This window comes from Vulpes vulpes, chromosome 7 (genome assembly GCF_048418805.1).
Source record: "Vulpes vulpes isolate BD-2025 chromosome 7, VulVul3, whole genome shotgun sequence".
NCBI lineage: Eukaryota > Metazoa > Chordata > Mammalia > Carnivora > Canidae > Vulpes > Vulpes vulpes.
This window is the reverse complement of record NC_132786.1, coordinates 70,901,636-70,926,056: the sequence shown is the minus strand read 5'-3', so window position 1 is coordinate 70,926,056 and position 24,421 is coordinate 70,901,636. Positions and strand designations below refer to the sequence as shown.

The 24,421-nt window shown below is 35.9% G+C and overlaps 1 protein-coding gene across 49 annotated transcripts in view; it reads left to right on the top strand.

The window, feature by feature from the left end:
* MKLN1 (muskelin 1) overlaps window positions 1–24,421 on the top strand; it is a 322,363-nt gene that overhangs the window by 211,063 nt on the left and 86,879 nt on the right. For 38 of the 49 annotated variants that reach the window (XR_012002632.1, XR_012002635.1, XR_012002631.1 and 35 more), the window contains 3 exons: window positions 15,281–15,423; window positions 16,641–16,729; window positions 23,347–23,456. Coding sequence is in view for 42 of the 49 variants with exons in the window: in XM_072764025.1 (XP_072620126.1) it covers window positions 15,281–15,423; window positions 16,641–16,729; window positions 23,347–23,456 (342 nt within the window). In the remaining 7 variants the exon portion in view is untranslated. Of the gene's footprint in view, window positions 1–12,934; window positions 12,965–13,652; window positions 13,755–14,043; window positions 14,210–15,280; window positions 15,424–16,640; window positions 16,730–23,346; window positions 23,457–24,421 lie in introns of those variants that run through there. The other 11 variants (XR_012002636.1, XM_072764042.1, XM_072764041.1 and 8 more) reach the window with 4 other exon arrangements.

The window sequence follows — 24,421 nt, the reverse complement described above, 5'->3', positions numbered from 1 at the left end:
ATAATTTGTACTCTGACTGACAGCATATGAAAGTTACTGTGCATTGAATTCTCTCTTTCACTTCTATGGTGGATTTTGCCAATCTGTTAGATCTTTCATTATAATTCACTATGCTTTTAATTTGTATTTTCCTGTTTATGTTCAAGCCTTTTTGCTTGTGCTGGTGGGTTTACTTTGTGTACATTGTTGGTGGGCGCCCCCCCCCACCTTCTGCACGCTGAAACTGAATACATTGTGTTTTTAATCATGTTTTTCGTATTCACATTTTGATTTTACTTAATTTGAGCCCTCAAATTTGTGTGTGTGTGTGTGTGTGTGTGTGTGTGTGTGTTAACTCAGTTGTTTTTATGTCTTACTAATGAATTATATATAATTTTTTTATTCAAACAGTGGTAACCTCTTTACTATGAAATTTCCTTTGTTTATTATGGAACAGTATTTTGAAGGCAGTAGTACTTAATGTCTTTTTATTTATTTATTTGCTTATTCATTCAGAAATTACTTACTAAGCACCCATGGGTTACCGAACTTTACAACAGTGAACTAACTATTGTCTTTCTTCTAACTAAGCCAAGAAATACTGTCAGTCAATTAATATTCAATGTGATAAGACCTAGAGTATAAGTTACTTAATGTATTTATGATTTAAAACAGACTAAGTTATCATGGAAATGGGTAACATGAATCTATTTTTCTTCATTGTAATTACAACTCAAATATAACTGGGGTTCCATGTAGTCATCTCGAAGACAATAATCTTGACAGAAAAATATAATTGAAAGTAATTTCAGTTTTTACTTAGTTTTGTGGGAAACTGCCATATGGGATGGAATGGGTATAATTTTTAATATAGAGATACATAGCAAGTAGTCTTGTATTCCTAGAGAATGGAGCTAGGTCTATAATACTAATTCCAACCCTTCTTTCTCTTTTTTCAAACCATATTCTGAAAATTACTAAAAATTATTGAATTTTTTTTAAAAAAGATTTTATTTATTCATGAGAGGCACAGAGAGAGAGAGGCAGAGATATAGGCCCAGGGAGAAGCAGGATCCCGTTATGGGACTCCATCCCAGGACCCCGGGATCACACACTGAGCCAAAGGCTTAACCACTGAGCCACCCAGGTGCCCCAAAGGGCTGAATTTTTAAAAGATACACACATAAAGTTTATGAAAACTGGGACCCAAAATTGATTCATTAGCACAAGTATAAAACAGAAGGAATCCCTACCTCTGTGGGTTACTGTGGGAAAAGTTGCATTGGCACTGAGTAGAGGAGGAGAAAACTGGTCCCTGAGAGGTTTCAGCAATGTAATATTTGTTTATATTTGGTAATCAGATTCTTAATACTTGGCTATTCAAGAAACCTTAATAGTGTGATTTTAGTTTTAAGTGGGTTAGATGGATAGTGCTCTTAAGGTTCTCAATTGAAGCAAGTGCAAATCCTCTCTGAAGATTTTCTCAAGGCTTTTCTCAAGGCTTGAGGTAGTTTCCATAAATCATTATTCACATACACAAAGGTAACCAAATGTACCAGGAAACAAGGTACTGGTAGTAAAACTAAGAAGGAATGATAGCAGAAACCTGCAAAAATGTTAGGTATAGAAATCAAAAGCAGTGAAAGATACCAAAATGAAAATAATTAACATACTGTATTTAAGGAAATAAGAGATATTTTTACCTTTAAAAAGTGATCTCACAGGGCAGCGCAGGTGGCATAGTGGTTTAGCTCCGCCTTTGGCCCAGGGTGTGATCCTGGAGACCCAAGATTGAGTCCCACGTTGGGCTCCCTGCATGGAGCCTGCTTCTCACTCTGCCTGTCTCTGCCTCTCTCTCTCTCTCTCTCTCTCTCTCTCACTCTCATGAATAAATAAATAAAATCTTAAAAAAAAATCTTACAAAAGATCTTTGAAGAAAGAACCAAATAAACTTAAAAGTATAATAACAAAAATTATTTGTGACCAACAGTCCAACTAAGGAGGATGAAATAGCAAGAAAAAATATTTTTGAGGGTACAGTGTATTGACAATAAAGAAGTAAAGAGTGATAGGGCCACAATTGAGGAAAATACAGGAACCCATAGAGGGGAAACACTTTTAGAACCACTTTTCCACTGGGTTTCTATTGATTTCTGAAGAAGTGGTTAAGATACTGGAAAGCTGAATAGCACTTCTGACAGACTCTTGAGGCCAGGAAGATAAAGGTGAGGAATCAGAGCCAGGAATGTGATAGATTAGCAGGTTCCATACTCTGGGTTAGGACCTGAAGCTATGTTTGAGGAGTAAGGTGAGCCAGAGATACTCTGGCCCTTATAGGGACTGAAGCCCAATATCATGTTATCTCAGTCCTTGAAATTCGATTAAAATAATCAAGAAGTGGTAGTATCACTAGTCATGGGCCTGCAGCAAATACACCTCTTCTAGAGGAAGATAATATCCTAGGCGTCTAATTATTTTTAGTTTTCTATATTTGATATCTACCAAAAATAACAGAGTTTACAGATAATAGAATTTTAGATACAGGTTTTAAAATAAGTGCCCTTAAGGTGTTAAGGGGAAAAAAGGAAATCAAAATCATTATTGAAAATTTTGCAGGGGATCCTTGGGTGACTCAACAGTTTAGCGCCTGCCTTTGGCCCAGGGCATGATCCTGGAGTCCTGGGATTGGGTCCCACGTGGGGCTCCTTGCATGGAGCCTGCTTCTCCCTCTGCCTCCCCCACACTCCCCCCCCCGCCGTGTTTCTCGTGAATAAATAAAATATTTTTTAAAAAATTTGCTTGAAACCTCATGCAGTATTGTTAAAATAAATAAATACATGAAAATTAAAAAAAAAAAGAATTTTGCAGAGAATTGGGAACTATTAAAAAAAAAAGACCACAATAGAAATGAAAAATTTAGTAACCCAAACTGCAAATTGCAGTTATGAGAATAAAAAAGAATTGTCCAAAAACATTCTAAAATGTAATATGCTTTATGTAAAATGGCAATATTATTGTCCTAGATCACTGAGAAAATAATTGTCAATAATATTAATTTGACAGATACAAAAAATTACTTACCTTTGTAGTTTATTTTAATAAGAAACTACTACCTGACCTACATATTTCAGAGCACTTAAGAGGGTACTCAGGATATATAACTTAGTTCTGTTATTTTAATTTTGGATAAGTAGAATCCTTATTTCATGAAGTGTTACCATTAATTAGTGCCTTACATATATTTCTCCATATTTGTTTTTAGTGATCTACCTCCCCAGTGACCATATGGTAATTGTAAGGATTTGGTGCATGTACTAGCTACTTTACTTCCCTAAAACTGTGAGAAGTATTTCTATTTCTAACATGTTTTGGTTTTATAGATCATTGATTCTGTTATTCACAGTAGTTATGTTTTATAAAGTTGCCATGAACTCTGCACTAGTGAATACTCAGCCATTGCTCCTAGGGGAAATACACAGTTAGACTCCTGTGTGTCTTTGGTGATAATGTTTTTCTCTACTAATCAGTATATAACCTTACTTCATGTGTGTTTGTTTACAGGCACTGTATTTTATATGTATCGTTTATTCATTAGCGTTGAACTTACAGCCATAGTACTATTAATTCATACTTGAATGGGATCCCTGGGTGGCGCAGCGGTTTGGCGCCTGCCTTTGGCTCAGGGCGCCATCCTGGAGACCCGGGATCAAATCCCACATCAGGCTCTCGGTGCATGGAGCCTGCTTCTCCCTCTGCCTGTGTCTCTGCCTCTCTCTCTCTCTCTGTGACTATCATAAATAAATTTAAAAAAAAATTCATACTTGAATGAAGCTTGAGATAAGAGTCCAAAGAGTATGGATCTCAATATGAGTGAGTCTTGCCACAGGGAAGCCAGAGAGTTTTCACAAAGTCTCAGGATCTACCTGATGGCATGTGGCAGACTCTTGAGGAAACTAAGGTTTTGACACAATTAGATTTAGCCAGAGAAAAATGAACATGTTCTAAGAGAACTTCCACATAGTTTTGTATAGTCATAGGTCCTGTGACTCAGAAATGCTTCACATAGAGGTGGCACCATTGGACTCACATTTCCCTAGCTCTGGGTGCTCCCTTTGCTGCAGGGATGCAATGGCCTCTTCATTAGAACTTTTCAAGCCGGTTTAGCGCCTGCCTTCGGCCCAGGGCATGATCCTGGAGACCCGGGATCGAGTCCCATATCAGGCTCCCTGCATGGAACCTGCTTCTCCCTCTGCCTGTGTCTCTGTCTCTGTCTCTGTCTCTCTCTCTCTCTCTCTCTCTGTGTGTCTTTCATGAATAAATAAAATCTTTAAAAATAATAATAACTTTTCAAGCCAAATGGGCACTGAAGGAATGATTGAAGTTTCTCTGGGGCTCAGGGAACTTCTTTGAAATTCCTTTGGAAAGGGGGTATTACTGCCCCAACCCGACACATATTTCCTCTATAAGGCACATCACAGTTAGAAACATTAGATATCACTTCAGCACTCTACTTGGGGATCAAAAGATGTGACACAACATAGATGGTGCAAAGGACATTTGTTTATAGTGTAGTAGAGTTAAACCAAGAAGGCAGAGCCTTGTTTGACCTTAGCTTGGAGAGTGGGCATTGGGCAATTCAGATTTTTTGCCACTCTGTGCATGCGTGGGAATGACTATGGAAGTGCTGCAAGTATTGATTTTGATGCTGAAAATAAATTTTAGTGAGTAGGCCAATTCATAAATAAGGAATCCACAAGTAATGAGAAGTGACTCTACTGTAACTAAAATTCATTTATCATGTCTTGAACAGATCTGAGAATCAGAAAAAAGAAGACTCCAAAAAACTGAAATCGTGAAATTTTACGTTCTGAGAGCCTTTCCTAGGATCTCCTTTTGTTTTAATGTAGTTTATTTGGTTAGTATGTATGTATGTATTTATGACAGAGAGAGAGAGAGAGAGAGAGAGAGGCAGAGAAACAGGCTCCATGTAAGGAGCCCGATTTGGGACTTGATTCCCAGATGGCAGGATCATGCCCTGAGCCAAAGGCACATGCCCAACCGCTGAGCCACCCAGGTGTCCCACCCTGAATTTCTGACTTCTTGTCCCTGATTTCTAGACTCAAAGGACTCATGGTTAGGGCAGCCCACCCAGATAATCTCTGTTTTAATTAAAGTGAACTGATTGGAACCTTAAGTATATCTATCGTCATTCCTTCACAGCACCTGGATTAGTGTTTGACTATCCGGGAGAAGGTTTGCGTACATCGACCAGGAATTATCCTGCAGTAGCTTCTCACCTTTTGTCTGTAACTTTCATTCACTCAATTCAGTATGTGCAAATTTAGTGGCTGCTGTATGTCACACACTCTTGTAGGTGGTTGGAGTATATCACTAAGGAAAATCAGTGAGATATAAGCAGGACACATATTTCTGCCCTCATAGAGCTTATTTTTTGAGGAGAGAGAAAGACAATACACAAAATAAATAATGTATTAAGAAATGAAAAGTGATATTGCAGTAATCCCGGCAAGAGATTTTGGAAGCTTTAGACTGGGTGGTGGTTACCCAGGTGAGGAAAACTATGAAAGCGTTTTGAAAAATGTAAAATCATATGTATACATTTTTAAGACTAAATACAAAAGTTGAATATTGCTTCTCTTTTCTCTTCTGACTGGTATTATTTTTGACTAGGAAGAAAAAGTAGGGGAGATTCTTGATTTTCTCTGTTTTGTATGCCTTCTGTCTCCATCACATATTGTTGTAAATAATCTACCACTGACTCTATGGAAACTAGGGTCAGAGAGTTCACCTTTCTAAAATTGTGTTTATTCATCCATAAAAATAAGGTTTTAGGGTTATCATGTACTCTTAGGTGTTTTATTTCTGGATTTCTAAATTTTATATTTTATATTATCTGTAAGTCGTCTTCTAAGGTAGTGGGTAAATGAAAGTATAACTATTACTAGTTAACATCACATTTTTTTTTTGATAGCAGAAATACTTATTTTGTATCCATCATAGATAGAATCATAGGACTCCTTTCATTCTACTTCATGTTGTGGTTAGTTGTTAGTGTGTATTTTCCTCATTAGATTGTAAGATCCTTTGAAAAGTAGCATTCTGTCTTACTAATTTCTTTATTTCCCTTTCAGTAGTGTCATGGCGAAGCTGGGAAGTTTGTGTTTGCTGTTTTAAAAAAAAAAAAAACAATTATTATGTAGAAAATCAATGTTCTTTAGGAAATGTGGGTGGTAGATTCCAGTCTAATTCAAATGTTTGACGCATTGTGTAGTGTCCAGCAGGCACATGTCACATTAGTGAGTACTTATATTTATCTAGGAATGAAATCCAAATATTTTTCTTTTGATTTATGTCTATTGTTTTCTCAAATGGCTACTAAGTTATCAGTACATAAATATTTATGAAGTTGTTTGGACCTAACTACTTAATAAATAGAACTGTTAATATTTATTTTGGCCTTGGATGCCATATTATCTATTGCTGTATAATAAATTACCCCAACGATGCCTGGGTGGCTCAGTGGTTTAGCACCTGCCTTCGGCCCAGCGTGTGATCCTGGAGACCCGGGATTGAGTCCCACATCGGACTCCCTGCATGGAGCCTGCTTCTCCCTCTGCCTGTGTCTCTCTGCCACTCTCTCTTTCTGTGTCTCTCATGAATTAAGAAAAAAAAAATCTTTAAAAAATAAATAAATTACCCCAAACTTAGCAGTTAAAATCAAGCACTTATTGTTTCACACTGTTACCGAGGGTCAGGGATCTGAAAGTGGTTGAGCTGGGTAGTTCTAGCTGAAGGTCTCTTGGAGGTTGCAGTCACTGTGTTGGGCAGGACTGCATTTATCTCAAGGCTTGTGTGGGGTTGGAGGAGTTGCTTTCCTGGTTCTCTAGCTTGTAGAGTGCATTCTGTGGGATTTCTCAGCGTCCATAATTGTGTGAGCCAGTTTCCATAATAAATCTCTTATGTATCTTTCTGTCCTGGTGAACCCTAATATACCCAACTGTCTTCAAGTTTGATTGGTTCCCCAACTCTGCTTTCCGGTTTTTTTGTTTTGTTTTGTTTTTTTGTTTTGTTTTGTTGTTTTTTTTTTTTTTTACACTTTTCTGTAGCTGCTGCCTCTGCTCTAAAAAAGCAATTAGCCCATACTCAGAGCTTTGGAGCAAGGACCTACTTTACAGCTTTTTGGCTCCCCTTCTTTCTCTGAGCATGCGCTTCCTTTTTTTTTTTTTTTTAAAGATTAAGCCTGCATTGGGCTCCCTGTTTGGAGCCTGCTTTTCCTCCCTCTGTCTGTGTCTGCCTCTCTGTGTCTCTCATGAATAAATAAAGTCTTTAAAAACAAACAATTACTTAAGTTATACCTGTTAAAAACAACGTGTATGATATTCCACTTATGTAAAGAATGTGTCTGTGTGGGACACCTGGGTGGCTCAGCAGTTGAGCATCTGCCTTCGGCTAGGGGTGTGATCCCAGAGTACTGGGCTCTTTGCGTGGAGCCTACTTCTCCCTCTGCCTGTGTCTCTGCCTTTCTCTCTCTCTCTCTCTCTCTCTCTCTGTCATGAATAAATAAATAAAATCTTAAAAAAAAAAAAAAAGAATGTGTCTGTGTGAGTACATAGAGGAATTATTACCAAAATGGTGGTGGTGGTGGTAGTTATATCAGGATGGTGAATTTGTAATTTCTTTCAAATTTCATTTTTACTTTTAAAATCTATTTTTAAGTTTAAATTTAAGCCATTTTCTTTGTGGTGTGGCACAAAGTTTTTGAGACCTAATGAGAAAACATGGTTTAATGTAGAATCATCTGTGCTGGTGGGAAGTTAATATAGCATGAATGAAAACCCCATAAATGCTTTAAGATCGTAATCATCAGAATATTTTATTGGAGTTACTGACACTGCCACGGAAAACCTATTTTTCAGGGTGACTGGTATGTATCATAGGGTTGGTTAAAATGTATGCTTAGTTGCACAGTCTTTCCTGAGGAAAAATTAGATCATAACTCTTCTACTAAAATTATAAGCTCCTTCTGAAGCAGTTTAAGTAAAAGTATGATTTTAGGCAATATCCTTTGCTTTCTGGGGCCAGAGAAGGCAGTTAAAATTGTTTAACAAATAACAGGCACTTCTTTCTGTATAGTCTAAGCAGGTCAGAGGAACTTTAGTAATTATCTAATATAGTTGGTGTGTATGTGGTGGGTGGATAGGAGTATATTCATTTTTGTAATACCCAGATTATTCTTTTTCTGATGAATCATAACAAGAATATTGAAAAATGTACAAAGCAAGGAAGGAAATATAAGAAAATATGTGAATTTCAGTATAATTTTTAGTGTAAAACTAGGATACCAGTAAATTTATAAAGTGTCTTAATGGTATTTTGTTCAAATTTGTAAAACAAGCATTGTATATTGTATAATACATTTTTAACTAATGTTAATTTACATGGACCTTAAGTGTACGGTATTTATTTTGAAAAATGCACACATAAAAATAATTCTAATTAAGATATAAAATGTTTCTATCCTCTCAGAAAGATCCTTTCTGTCTCTTATTGGTGAATCCCTATGTATCTCACCTTCCATGCAGAGGCAACCACCGTTTAGGTTCCTTTGGCATGGATTAATTTTACCGGTTCTAAAATTTAATATAAGTGGAGTCATAGAGTAATGTATATATATACTTTTATATATGGCTTTTTATGCTCAGAATGTTTTTTATGTTCATCCATGTTGTGTGCATCAATATTACATTCTTTTCATTACAGAATACCATTTTGTTCTATGGCTATACCGTAGCTTTTTTTTTTTTTTTTTTTAAGATCTATTTATTTTCGAGAGAGAGAGAGAGAGAGAGAGAGCAGGAGATGGGGCAAGAGGGAGAGAGATTATCTAAGCAGACTCCTGCTGAGCACGGAGCCCAATGTGGGGCTTGATCTCATGAACCATGAGATAGATGATGACCTGAGCCAAAATTGAGTCAGTTGCCCAACTGAGCTATGCAGGCACCCTGTACCCTAACTTGTTTACCCATCCTTCTGTTTATGACCATTTGCATTGTTTCTGTTTTTGGTGATTATAAATAAAGCTGCATTCTTTTTGAAGATTTTACAACTAATATGTATTTTTTATTCTTCTGGGTACATATCTAGAGGTAGAATTACTGCAGTATAAGGTAGGGATATATTACTTTATGTGAAATTATCAGACTGCCGTTTGCTTCACAGCCTCACATTTAAACACTTAGCATTGACACACATTTTAATTTAGTGGTTATTGTTGGTATGAAGTGGTTTTAATTTATAATTCTTCAGTGACTAATGATTTAAGAACTTTCTTCCATTTGCTTACTGGCTGTTCATTTATCTTTTTTGTGAATTCTTTTATTTACTTTTTAAAAATGGAGCTGTTTGCTTTTTTATTGCTGAGTTGTAGGAATTGTTCATATTTTTCTGGATGTAAGTTCTTAGATATTGAAAATATCTTCTCTAAGTCTGTGGCTTGCTTATTTATTTTTTTTAAAGATTTATTTATTTTAGAGAGAGAACATGCATGGGAGTGCAATTGAGGGGAGGGTCAGAGGGAGAGAATCTTTAAGAGGACTTCTCCGTGAGCTGAGCACAGAGCCCGCTGCAGGCCCAGTCTCAGGACACGTTAGATCATTACCTGAGTCGAAAGCGAGAGTTGGACGCCTAATGGACTGAACAGCCTGCTATACCTTACTTATTTTCTTAATATTGACTTTTATAATTTTTTAAATAACTATTAAGGTATTGACATATAATAAACTTCATATTTTTAATGTACAATTTGATAAATTTTTATCCATGTACCTTCAAAAATACTACCATACTTAAAATATTGGGTAGACACATCTGCTACCCAAAAGTTTCCCATATTTCCTTTTGTCTCACCTACCTCCATCCCCATCTCTAGGCAACAACTGATCTGTATTTTTTCACTGCTGATTTATTTGCATTTTCTAGGATTTTAAGTAAATGGAGAGATACTGTATTTCTGTGGAAAGATCAGATTTCTTTTGTCTGATTTCACTCAGATTATCTTGAAATTCATCTGTATTGTTTGTGTCAGGAATCCATTCATTTTTGTTGCCTAGCTGAATACTCTTGTATCTTACATACCAGTTTATTTATCCAATTACCTATTGATGGACATTAGATTGTTTCTAGTTTTTGTCTATTAACAAATAAAAATGCAATGAAAAGTAATGTATAAGTGTTTGTGGTTCTAATTTGCATCTTAAGAATGTTTAGTGAAGTTGACCATCTTCTCATATGCCTGTTTTGACTTCTCTATATGTTCCTTGGTAAAGTGACTATTCAGACGTTTGTTCATTTTAAAATTATGTGTTTTCTTATTATTGAATCTTGAGGTTTTTTAATGTTTTGTGTATAAGTTATTTACCAGATATTTGATTTGGAAATATTTTCTTGTCTTCTGTATTCCTCCCTCCTGGCTCCAACTTTCTCTCCTAATATTGGGGGGAATCTTTACTAAGTACAATGCTGGCTGTGGATATTTTATAAATGTCCTCTATCAGTTGAGAAAGTTGCCCTTTTTTAAAAAAAAAAATATTTTATTTATTTATTAATGAGAGACAGAGAGAGAGAGGCAGAGATACAAGCAGAGGGAGAAGCAGGCTCCATGCAGGGAGCCCGACATGGGACTCGATCCCGGGTCTCCAGGATCATGCCCTGGGCTGAAGGCGATGCTAAACCACTGAGCCACCCAGGCCGCCCATGTTGCCCTTTTTTTGTATAGTTTTCTGAGGGTTTCTAGTCCTGAATGGGTATTGATTTTATTGTTGTTGCTCCACACCTTAAAACCCCTTTGTGTTTCTCTACTCCACCTGGACTAGAGTCCAGATTTCATAATATGGTCATATGTTACTCTCTTTTCCAGCAAGATAGTCTGTTCCCCTAACTTAGACTGACCTTGAGATTTGCTTGACTACCAGGAAATTCTACGAAAATATTACTGCAGCTTCTGAGCAAGGCCTTAATAGGCTTTGTAGCTCTGTTCTCTCTTAGAACTCTGAAAGCAGGGATCCCTGGGTGGCACAGCGGTTTGGCGCCTGCCTTTGGCCCAATGCTCTGAAGAAAGCCCACCTGACCTCCTTAAGGATACAGTCTTACATGGAAAGGTTTAATCGTCCCAGCGAAGTTCAGCTTCTTCCTCACTTCCACCCCAACTAAGTCCATTTCTCCAGCTGAGATAGCAACATGATTGAGTCTAGAATCTACTACTGGAAGAACTATCCATTGAACTCACAGAATCATAAAACCTCATAAATCACTATTGTTTTCAGTCATACATAGAGATGGATCTGGACTTTTCTAATTTTGTTTCTTTGCCAGCCCTTCCGATCAGAGTAAATGATATTCCCATTTACTCTGTTAACTAGAGTTAGAGCTAAATTATCATCCCTGATACCTCTCAGTCCTCTTCCTACATCCAGCTATCACTAAATTCCATTTATTCTGTCTCCAAAATATGTTGAAGCTGTCTAATCCTCTATCTCCTATCGTTCTAGTCTAGGTCTTCATTTCATCTCATCCTTGAATTACTGTAACAGCATCCTAACTGGTCTTTCAGTTCAGTTCCTTTGATTTATTCTCCATAAAGCACATTGTGTGTGTGTGTGTGTGTGTGTGTGTGTGTGTGTGTGTGTGTGTAATGTTAATCAGATTTGGCTTTCCATTATGTTTAATAGATCTCATCGTGTTTATAAATCACACTTTTTATAATGGCATAGAATGCCCTGGTGACTGCCTACCTTTTCAGTCTTAACACATACCACTTGACATTGCTGGTTCTATGTAATAGGTTGAGTAGTGACTATCCCCCCACCCCCAAAGGATATATGGAATCCCAAAATGTGACCTTATTTGGAATAAAGATCCTAGCAGATGTAATTAAGTTAAAGATCTCAAGGTGAGATCATCCTGGATCACGTTAAGCCCTAGATCCAATGGGGAGGATCTTTGTCCAACACAGAAAGACACCAGGAAGAAGGCCATGTGAACCTGGAGACAGATTGGAGTTAGACTGGCACAAGCCCAGAACGTTGGGAGCCACTAGATACTAGAAGAGGAAAAGAAGGAACCTCTCCTAGAGCTTTCAGAGGGAAATGGTCCTGCCAACACCTTGATTTCAGGCTTCTGGGCTCCAGAACTCTGAGAGAATAAGAGCCACCAAGTTTGTTGTAATTTGTTATGGCATTTTGAGGAAACTAATAATACAGTGTCTCATCCTTTAAGTCTCAGCTCCCTTGAAGCACTTGTACTGCTAAGCCCATCTAAAGCTCTAAAGTCCTACTACACTAGCTCCCTTCTCCCATTTTCTTCCTTTATATCACCCTGTTCCTTATAAATTGTAATTATTGATGTGATTAAAAAGGATTTTTAAAATCACCTTTCTCACATTGAAAAAATATCTCAAGACTGAAATTGTGAACAAGTTTTGAACAGTAAAATTTTTTTTGTTGCTTACTTAATTCTGTGGCTGAATTTCAAACTATCGTGATAATTCTTTGATTTTCTGTGTGTGTCCCCCCTTTGAAAAAGAGATTGTGGTACATTATATTTTATTTAAAAATTAGTATATTAACACATATATTCTAAAGTTGATATATAGTCAGGGAGGAAGACCTTCCTCTGCATGGTATTCCTTCTAGCTGGACTTAGAATCAAATTGCCATGAGACAGATTAACAGGAGAAAATGAAATATAATAGCTGTACATATGAGGAATCCACGCAGACATGAAATTCCAAAGACAGTGAGGCAATGTGAAGCTTACAAGAGCTAAGGTGAGGGGTAGGTTCTAAGGGTACAAAGGGGAGAAAGTTCATTAGTAAGAAGGTGAAAGGAGATGTTTGGAAAAACAAGATTTCAGTGTTTTTTTTTTTTTTTTTTTTAAGGTTTCAGTGTTATGCAGATAAGTTCCTGAGGTAAAGGGGAGCCTTTGTTAATTACTCTCTTCCTGGTATAGGATCTTTCCATCTGGGCAGTTGATGGGGAAGTAGAGAGCTTTTCCTGTATCTGTTGGGTTTTGATTACTTTTAACTTGAAATAATCTTTATACCAAAATGGCCATCTTGGGGCAGGCTGCCCTTAACTCTCTATAATAGGTTCTAAAATAGTTTTTCTAAAATGTTTGTTCTTGGGGAGCCTGGGTGGCTTAGTCAGTTAAGCATCTCCCATTGGCTCAAGTTATGATCCTCCTCAGCAGGCAGCCTGCTTTTACCTGTCCCTCTGCTGCTCCCTCTGCCTGTGCTCTTCTCTCTTTCTCTGTCTCAAACAAATCATTAAAATCTTAAAAAAAAAAAAAGTTTGCTCTTAATGAACTTTATTTTTTTTTAGCTTTATTGCTATATCTACAGCACTTATTTCTCCAAATTAAAAATAATGAAAACCTATTTAGTTGTGGAACAGCACTGTTGAATAGTAGCACTACTCAACATTTGTGCTCAAGAGTTAGAAAAATAGAAATTATAAAATTTATGAATAAAGCCAAAATGTGATTAAACATGAATATTTTTAAAATATTAAAATTTATTGCATGAATGTATCAAACTTACTTAATTGGTTTTTCCAGAACATTTAGGTTATTCCTCTTTTTTTTTTTTTTTTTTTAAGTGGGCTTTACCTCGTGTTTGGGGCTTGTAACTCACGACCCTGAGATAGAGTCACATGCTTACTGATTGAGCCAGGCACCACGAACATTAAAATTTTACCAAGGTGTGTTACTTTCTTTCTTTTCTTTTTTTTTTTATTTAGATTATTTATTTATTTATTAGAGAGAGAGAGAGAGAGAGACAGGCAGAGGGAGAAGCAAGCCCCATGCTGGGAGCCTGGCTTGACACTCGCTCTGGGTCTCCAGGATCACACCCTGGGCTGAAGGTGGCACTAAACCCCTAAGTCACCAGGGCTGCCCCCAAGGTGTGTTTCTATCAGACCATTGTGTTTTGCTTCGGAATAGAGAGTTTACATTTTTCTTGTGTAACTTTTTTTTTTTTTAACAGAGAGAATGCATATGAGCATGCAGGGAGAGGGAGAGAAAGAATCTTAAGCAGGCTCCATGCTTGGTGTAGATCCCGCTGCAGGGCTCAATCCTACAACTCCCAAGATCATGACCTGACTCCAGATCAAGAGTTGGATGCTTAACTGACTGAGCCACGCAGGCACCCCCTTATGTAACTTTCTTTTTTTAAAGATTTTATTTATTTATTCATGATAGAAAGAGAGAGAGAGAGAGACAGGCAGAGGGAGAAGCAGGCTCCGTGCAGGGAGCCCAATGTGGGTCTCGATCCTGGGTCTCCAGGATCACACCCTGGGCCGAAGGCAGGTGCTAAACCGCTGAGCCACCCAGGCATCCCTATTCTGCCTTTGTCACCTGTATTACCCGTTATTAGCCACTGGAGCAAAACATCTGAATCATTTTTCTGAATAGCATTTTCTCCATATATTCAACCAATAGTAGTTTCCTTCTTGGTTTTTATAATTGAAACAATCTACATAATGTAAAACGTGTTCCCTAATTAATTGACCCCATTTTATTAGTGTGTAACAGGAAATCTTGAGCTGCATTAGACAAATTTATAGTAGGCCCAGGTTTTTTAATTTATAAAATTGGCAGGGCTGGTTAGTAAATCTGTTTGTTTTTAAGTTTAAGATTTTATCACTGATTTTGAACATTGAATTTGTTATCAAAGTGTAGTTGATGAGAATATGTCATTGCTATTTTTGCTGTCTAATCTGGTTTTATTTGGTAATTCATAGCCTGTTTATATCTTTTATTGAATGACACACCTTTGTTAGTTATCTCACTAGTCCTTTTCTTCCCCTTCATTTACAGTTCAGGATGATGCTGAGAAAAAGTGGTGGTATGGTAGTCTACACAGGCTGTGTTGTCATACTATTCTTTAGCATTAAAAACATAGTCTACCAGTGCAGGATGGATAGGACAGATCTTATGCATTCTTCAGTTAACTGTGCAAAGTTTTATTTATTTTTTAAAAATATTTTATTTATTTGAGAGAGAGAGAGACAGAGAGAGACAGCGAGTAGGGGGAGGGGTAAAGGGAGAGGGACCTGCGGACTCCCCCCTGAGCAGAGAGGTCCATCCCAGGACCCTGAGATCATGACTGGAGCCAAAGGCAGACACTTATCTGACCGAGCCACAGGCATCCCTGTCCAAAGTTTTTTTAAAGTTGTTTTCTATTTGTTTTAAACAAAGGTTATGATTTGGTTGTTTCTTTTTTTAGTACTTGATTCTGAAACTTGAAAGGCCTGCTATAGTCCAGAACATCACATTTGGAAAATATGAGAAAACTCATGTCTGCAATTTGAAGAAATTTAAAGTCTTTGGTGGAATGAATGAAGAAAATATGACAGAGCTATTGTCCAGGTGAGTTACGATTATAGGGAAGAAAGAGTTGTCTTCTAAACAAGTTACAGTCTCAGTTTTATCCCTTTGTGGCTAAATCTGCATGGTTTGATTTTTTTTTTTTTCTTTCAAGGAAGAAAAGAATATTTCTACCATTGTATTTCCAGTGGCTTATTTTAATATTGTGGCTTGAGTTAGCCTTTTTTTTTTAACCACCAGCCACTATTTATTATTATTACTAATGAAGAATAAAACTTGGGTTTTTTCCCCCCATCTTATTTTTGAACTGTAAACAACCTCAAATATTTTCAGCTTTAATAAAAATCTTCGCTATAAAAATATAGACTCTATCCAAAGCATTAAGATTGATTGCCTTAATCTGGAAACAATATTTGGGAAATTTAGTATAAATTGGAGACTGAGAAGAGAAAAAATATGTGATTCTATCTACCATAATGCCTGCCACTTGGAAGGAGCTCAGTAAATTTAGATTTTAAAAATGTAGACCATGAGGAATGAAAGTGTTAATTTTCCCCCTAGGTAATGAAAAATCAGGTAACCATAGAATGGACAAAGTCACATGGAATGTATTTGTGATATAATGTGTCCTGTTAGCACAGTATTTGATATAAGTAAATATTACATCTATACTGCGTGAAAGTCATGAAAGTGTTTTAGGACATAGGCAACCTAAAGGTAACTGATTTTCCAATAAATATTTGTTTTCAATTCTAGTTGTTTATGTAGAGAAGTGATATGGGTTTATTTTTATTTAGGATGAAATGGGTGCTATTAAACCAATGGAGTGTTTATTGAACCGTAAAAGGAACATTATTGACATCATAATCAGAATTTTGAAAAACTTAATTGTTTCACAGACTAATATTTGGCTCTGAGTCGTTAGATAGGAAAGTAAATTATTTTAATTTTTTTCTTACTGCTTACATATTTTATGTTTATATCCTGTTATACACTAAGGACACCAGGTACTATCACACATTTCCATGCACTGTAGCCACATCCTTTAATTAACATTGAACATTTTTCATTAAGCCTTATATAATTAGGAGAGTACAGTTATAATGCAGTTGATATGAATGTAGAACTTTTGACCTATGTTCTCATGTTTGACTACTTCTTTACATTCTTTTGGTCTTGTAGGTTGTCTAACCTAAAGATCTGAGCATGATTTATGTTTACTAAATTATAAAATCAAATAACCTATTTTTTTTTCACAGTGGCTTAAAGAATGATTATAACAAAGAAACATTCACCTTGAAGCATAAAATTGATGAACAGATGTTCCCTTGTCGATTCATTAAAATAGGTAAGGTTTTAGCATTCTGAAATAGAAATAAATTCTTTATACCACCACTCAGAAAACTAAAGCCTGTGGGCTGAATCCTTCAGAACTCCTGTTTTTTAAAATAAGATTTTATGGGAACACTGCCACACTGATTATTAACTGGTTGTAATGTCTATGTCTTGCATTTGCTCTACAAAGTAGTTGCAAGAGAGAATGTTTACTGTTTGGCCCTCTGCATCAAAAGTTTACTGTTCCCTGGGCAGCCCCGGTGGCTCAGCGGTTTAGCGCCGCCCTCAGCCCAGGGCATGATCCTGGAGACCCAGGACTGAGTCCCATGTCAGGTTCCCTGCATGAAGCCTGTTTCTCCCTCTGCCTGTCTCTCTCTGGCTCTAATAAATAAATAAAATCTTAAAAAAAAAAAAAAAAAGTTTTCTGTTCCCTGCTTTATAAGTTATAAGTGATATTTATTTCAAGTGGAACCTTTTCCAAATATTTTTTCATTTGAAGGTTTTCTTAGAAGGTATAATGAGATAAATGACTTAATTCAGCTTTGATTGTTTTATGGAAGGTTTATCAAGTTGTTGTAAAGCTATAATATATTCTAAAACTAAATACTGATGAATTAAAAAACTGAATTCCTTAAGGCAATATATTATGGTTATTGTTTCTGTTTTTATTTTAAACCTCCCCCATTCTGTTTTTTTATGTCTTTTTTTTTCTTTAAGTATAATATTGGTCAAACCAATTAAACTAATCTTGTAGCCCAGTAATATGACGCAATATAATGTTTATTTTTTTATTTTTTATTTTTTTTAAAGATTTTATTTACTTATTCATGAGAGACACACAGAGAGAGCACAAGAGAGGCAGAGACAGGGAGAAGCAGGTTCCATGCAGGGAGCCCGATGTGGGACTCGATCCTGGGCCTCCAGGATCAGGCCCCAGGCGGAAGGCAGGCACTAAACCGCTGAGCCACCCAGGGTTCCCGCAATGTAATGTTTAAAAAATACTACTTGTATTTATTTAGCAAGTGTTTTAGCTTAAGATAGTATTTGTTTTTGTTGTTGTTTTTTTAAAGACTTTATTTATTCATGAGAGACACACAGACAGAGGCAGAGACATGGGCAGAGGGAGAAGGAGCAGGCTCCCTGTGGGGAATCTATGGGGAACTCGATCCCAGGACCCCAGGATCACAACCTGAGCCAAAGGCAGACACCCAACCACTGAGCCACCCAGGTGTTCCTTAAGACAGTTCTGTAATGCTTCCTCAACCTTAGTATTTTTAGGGTTATTTTTTCTTTAGGATTTTTTTTTTAAGGTAGAAAAGTTGAGGACTTGAATCTTTGAATTTGCATTTTGCATCTGTTTTGCACAACTGAAAATATGTTAAAATTAAGGGAACCAGATCCTTCAAAGAATAATAATAAAAGCCAGAATCCCATGTTTTGATTTGGGAGAAATATTCCTCATTTGGAACAAGCAGTGAACTTCACAGTCATTTTTTTGCCAACCTTTTAAGAGGTGGCCTGTTCATTTCATTGAATCAAATAGTTCTCTTTGGAAAAAAAATTAACAACAACAACAACAACAAAAAACAAATAGTTCTCTTTGGCAAAAAGAATATCTAAAGTCTTAATAAAGACTTCTAGAGAGGGAAAACTCCTTTTGCAATAGTTGCACTATCCAGTGTGTTGCTTTTTTTTTATGACTGTAGTTTGTTATTATAAATAGTTGTAAACAAAAACCTGTTTCTTGTTTTCCTCTGAGTATTGATGAACAAGCAAATTTTTTAAGTATACAGACCATCCAGTTCCTACAGACCCTAGCATAGCTTTAATAGTTCTACGCTTGTGTATTTCAAATATATAACCAGTGAAATATCTTATATTTTCCTATAATAAATTTAGGTTATATCAAATTTTAAAGTACTTACATAACTTCTGTTTTGCTTCATCACACAAAATAAAATTTCTTTTTTTTATGTTCAAAATCTTTTATTTGTGTGTTTTTGCACAATACCTACAGTCATTGGTTTACTTTGAAGGAAATTATCTACTGCTACTGCTTCTGTAGCTCTCAGTCTTCTAGTATTATTCATTCTAAAAAGTATGAATAAATGTCTGTTTAGAGAAGTTGCACAGTCTCTTCCCTGAAAAAGTACTACAACGAAGTTCTCTTCTGGATGAGTTACACATTCAGCTGCCCAAGAAATTAGACCTCTTTCTAGCCCTTTCTGTCAGTCTTTTTTTTTTTTTCTGTCAGTCTTTAATTACAGGGCATAATGATGTCTTTTACTTAACCCTGGGTTAGTTTCATGGTATTTAGGCAAAATGTTAATTGGAGCTTTTCAAATAATTGTAGATACTTAGTAACTCATTTGATATTTATGGTATTAATATTTAGATAACTTCATACTCCTTCTCTGTTAATAGTGGTCTGCTGTGTGCTTGCTTTCCAGTCTTTTCAACATTCTTTTGATACATTTTCTTTGAAAATAATAAAGTATTTCTAGTTTATCACCATGTTTTCTTAAAAGATCATTCTGAAAAAGCATTTGAGTGATGTGTAGCCCTCAATGGTGATTTAGCAGATACATGTTTACCTGCTTGGGATAATAAATTATTAGAATGACTTGTATTTCTGTGGGGTTTTTTGGATTTTTGCAGACTGGATGGTTGTGGGGGCTTTAGGGAGAAGCTTCAGCTCTGGCTGGACTTGGCCTGCATTCTGAATCTTTAGAAGTATTTAGAAGTCTAGAATGAGTACTAAGTCTGGGAAGGGTGCCCTGGTGGTGGTCCTTATGAAAGCAGGTGGAAAGGTGACATTTTAAAAAGTGTATTATTAAGAGGAAAATTAATATAATAGTAATAGCTCATAATAAAAGTTAATATTTATTGAGCACTTACTATGTGCCAGTTACTGTGCTTAATGTTTTGTGTACTTACTAATTCTATAGTAGAATAGATACATCCTTTCAGTGTGGTTAGTCTTGAATTTTTAGGTTTCAGAACTTTGCAATTACCAGCATCTTCTAGTAGCTTTTTTAGCCATCTATGTAAGAACTTGCTAAGGGACACTGCCAGAGCACACTGAAAATGCCACAAATGCATTTTGTTGTGTTGAGATGTTGACCTCACCTTAATCCGAGATTATCAGGAGTCCGGAGCCTCATACCTGTGTTTACCATAAAAATATTATCACTTTCTATGCATGTCATTTTGAAAAAGAATGAGAAGCACTGATCCTGATCATAGCTGTGTCTGATTGCCCAATGAGGAAAACTGATGGTTGAATATTAGCATACAAACTCTTAGCTTTAGGATGTGTATTAGGAGCATCTAATCTGTATTTGAGGTGGAAGCAAAGGCATCCTTCATTGCCGATATTCTTTGCTAGGAACTGTAATTCATTGAGATTTCTGACATATATTGCATAGTATGTCTATTATGCATTATTGAAGTTATTAATGCTACAAAAATCATTTGTAAAATTTGAAGTGGGTGTACATCACTCTGCTTATTCTGTATATATCCCTTCAATCTGTTAAAAATTAACTATACTTTTCATTCATCTTTAAAACATGATGTTCTTGTGAGATGACTTCCTAATTAACCTCCCTCTCAACATTGTTCTTTGAAAGGTTTTAAGAATTATAATTATTATTCTAGAAATATTTCTGTTGGGCTCTTCAGTATATAGATGAAATCTCACTAAAAGCACATTTGCTAGAAAGGTTTTTAATAAATGAACATTTTACTGGAACTTGAATAAGATTTAATAGGACTTTTTCCTCCTGATCTTATTGCACTTGGACCTGGAACTAGGAACTGAAATTCCTAACTAATGTCTGGCTACTCTTAGAGACTTTGTTTTTTTGGCCTTGGGTTTAAAATCCTTCTTTATTTTAACTCCTACTACTTAATGGTTATTGCTGTGATGTAGTAGGTAAACTTTTTACATGGTACCACTACATAAAGGAATTTACATTTAGAGAGAGAGAAGGGAGGGGCTGAGGGAGAGGGAGAGAAAGAATCTCAAGCAAATTCCCTATAGAATGTGGGGCCCAACAAGGAGCTTGATCCCAAGACTACTAGATCATGACCTGAGCTGAAATCAAGAGTCAGGTGTGGGACGCCTGAGTGGCTCAGTGGTTGGGCGGCTGCCTTTGGCTCAGGTCTTGATCCCAGGATCCGTGATCAAGTCCCACATCAGGCTCCTGCGAAGAGCCTGCTTCTCCCTCTGCCTGTGCTTTGCCTCTCTGTTTGTGTCTCTCATGAATAAATAAATAAATCTTTTAAAAAAAAAAAAAAAAGGTGCTCGACCAACTGAACCACCCAGGTGCTCCAGTTTTCCAAAATTGTGATTTTTCCTTGAAAGCTTGAATTTTATTCTTGGCAACAAATACTATCTGTTTTTTTCTTTGAAATGACAGGTAAATATCTGGCCCGTACCCCAAACTAAATAGTCATAAATGACCTGTCAATTTTTCTTTTAAGGGGAAGTTGTATTCTGTTGGAGGAGGTGGGGGAGGTACAAATGGGTTTTTTAGCTCATAACTCAACTATACGAGTTGTTTTCCTTGAGGTAAGCATTATGCTTTGGTATGCAGCAAAAGTGCTTTATGTATACTTCCATTGTGTCACACAGAATATTAAAAAGATATGTACCTACTAATAGGGATTTATTAAAATTTGTATTGCATCATCAAGAACATTCTTAAATGAATTGCCCTTTTTTTAACTGCAAGAATATGATGGTGAGGAATACAGTGTAGTCTTTACTATATTAAGAAATACTGATACATTTTCATGTTACTACTTTTCATGGTACTACTGGTGCTGGAAGTTTTATTCAGCATTGCCTTTGCACCATGAATGTACATGTCAGTAGAGTTTAAAAAGGCGAGGGGCTGATAAAGTCCTAGTCTTAATAGAAAAAATGGTTTTGACCTCATGGGACCTCCTAAAAGGGTTACAAGGATGCCCCAGGAGGCCGTGGATTATATGTTAAAAACCTCAACTCTGTTCTGTCATTTAGTGAAGTCAAGCGTTACCTTCATCCTGTGGTAAACTTCTCTGAATCCTTAGGAAATTTTTGGATTCACTCTTCTTCTTCAATAATTTGTCTTCCTTTTCCCTAATATTAAATTTATAATTACTGCATTTTTTAGTATATTTATTTTCTTTTGGATATTCTTGTGTTGTTGATTTTTTTTTCTTTTTTTAATCAGCTTGTTCAATTACATGTAAAGAGAAAAATGGATATGGAATGCCTGGCTGGCTCAGTTGGTGGAGCATGTGACTCTTGATCTCAGGGTTGTGAGTTTGAGCCCCACATCAGATGAAGAGATTACTTAAAAAATAAAATCTTAAAAAAAAAGAAAAAAATGGAAATATACCATTGAGACTTTCATTTGAGATTACATTAAATTTATAATTAATTTGAGGGGAACTGGCATGTTTACAACATTGAGTTTTCCCATCTAAGAACATACTATGTCCTCTCATTTATTGAATTCTTAAGTATCATTTTTATGTTTTCTTCCATAGATCCCGCATATATTAAAATTTATTTTGAGATATAGTAAGCTCTTGTGACCATTTTAAAGGGGACTTTTTTCATTAAATTTTCTAGTTGGTTATTACAGATAGAAGGTAAACTGATTTTCATGTTTACCATGCTGACAAACTTAAATTTTTCAGTTGAATCTCTTGAATTTTTTATGAAGATAGGTATATCATCTTCAGGTGAAACTGTTTTTTCTTAATTTGCTTTTCTTTTCACTTACTGCATTGGTTAGGATCTCCCATATAGTGTTGAATAATAGAGATAACTGAGCTTCTTGTCTTGTTCCTGTCTTGAGTAGTAATACTTAATGTTTCTCCATTAGGTATAATTTTTGAGGTCTTTGATATTTAACAAAAAAATTAGGTAAGGTAGTTTTCTTTTGTCTTCTATTTCTTACATATTAAGAGGGGGTTTTTTCCTAATAAGTAGAAAAGACCTCAAAAATATGTCTTTTTTTTTTTTTAATAACTTAAGGTTATCAGACATATTTTCTTATACTTTCTTATGGTGGTGAATTATACTAGTATAGCTTCTATTGAACCATCTTTCTATTCCTGGAATGAACTCTATTTGGTTACAGTGAAAACCTGGTAGAATTTTTTTTTGCAACTTAAAAAGAAAATCGAATATAGATTTATAGGTGAGATCAGCCTTAAATTCTTTTTTCTTTTGGTTTTGTTTTCAGGGTTATGCCACTTGTTAAGTAATTGAACTTTTGATCTCTTTTTGTGCTCTGATACAGTTTAATTTATATGGTAATTATTTGTTTCTTGTGGGTTTGATAAAATTTGCTAGGGCTAGGTCCTGTTTTTAGAGGGGTAGATAAATGAGTATTTTGAATTTACTTTATAGCGTTTTTATAATTAGACCCCTTGATGGCATGGATCATATTTTCTTCTTTTTTTTTATTTTTACCGTAGTCCCAGCACCTAATAATACAGTGTTAGGCTTGTAGAAAATGTTCTGAAAATTTGTTGAATGAATTTAAATGGGTTTGAAGAGTTACTTTACTTTGCTAAAGTTTTATTTGAACTTTTTTTTCTTTTTCTTTCTTTCTTTTCTCCACATAGTTCCTCTCTTATCGTGGGGACCCAGCTTTAACTTCAGCATCTGGTATGTTGAACTCAGTGGCATTGATGATCCCGATGTAGTACAGCCCTGTCTGAACTGGTATAGCAAGGTAGGACTGTATTTTAAAATCCTGATTTTAAAACAAAACAAAACAAAACAAAAAATCCTGATTTTATGTTTCTGATGCCTGTAAAGGGAGAAACGTGTCAAGCTTTTGTCTTCATTGAGAAGAATTTAAAATACTGAGAAGTGTAATAATTATAATGATTTATCAGTAACATTTATTATTTACATTCTGCCAGCTGCTAAGCAATCTTTATAACTTATTCAACCATTACCACTCTGTGAGATAGGTATAGTTATTACCCCTATTTTACAGATGATGAAATGGAGCACCAAGAGTGGAGTACCTTGCTCAAGGCCATATAGTTCACAGTGGTAAAGTGCCCAAGCCTTTACAAGTCAGGCAGTCTAGCTCCAAAGTTGGCCAGTATATTATTATACCTATCTGGCCCTGAATTTTGTTTTCAACCTATATTGATAGACATATTTAAACCTAGTTTTTAGTGGAGTAGCTTTGATTGTGTATGCTTTTATAATACATTATTCCTTTGTGTTTGTTGAGTAAAATAGGAATGTTTACTTTTCCTTTAAAGAATGTGAAATGTAAAAATTATATTTAGCAATTTCATATATAGGTTATTTTATACGATAAATGCAGCCTGAGAAAATGTGAGTTTAAAAAAATTGAGAAATAGGTCTTTTGGGCAGTCCGGGCGGCTCAGCAGTTTACTGCCGCCTTCAGCCCAGGGCCTGATCCTGGGGACCTGAGGTCAAATCCCACATTGGGCTCCCTGCAAGGAGCCTGCTTCTCCCTCTACCTGTGTCTCTGCCTCTCTCTCTCTCTCTCTCTCTTTCTGTGTCTCTCGTGAATAAATAAATAAAATCTTATTAAAAAATAAATAGGTCTTTTGTTTTTTTTGCATACATTTTATGCTTTGTTTTTTGTTTTTGATGTATATTTGACTCTCAGCTTTTTTTTTTTTTTTTGATAGGGAGGGGCTCATCTATCAA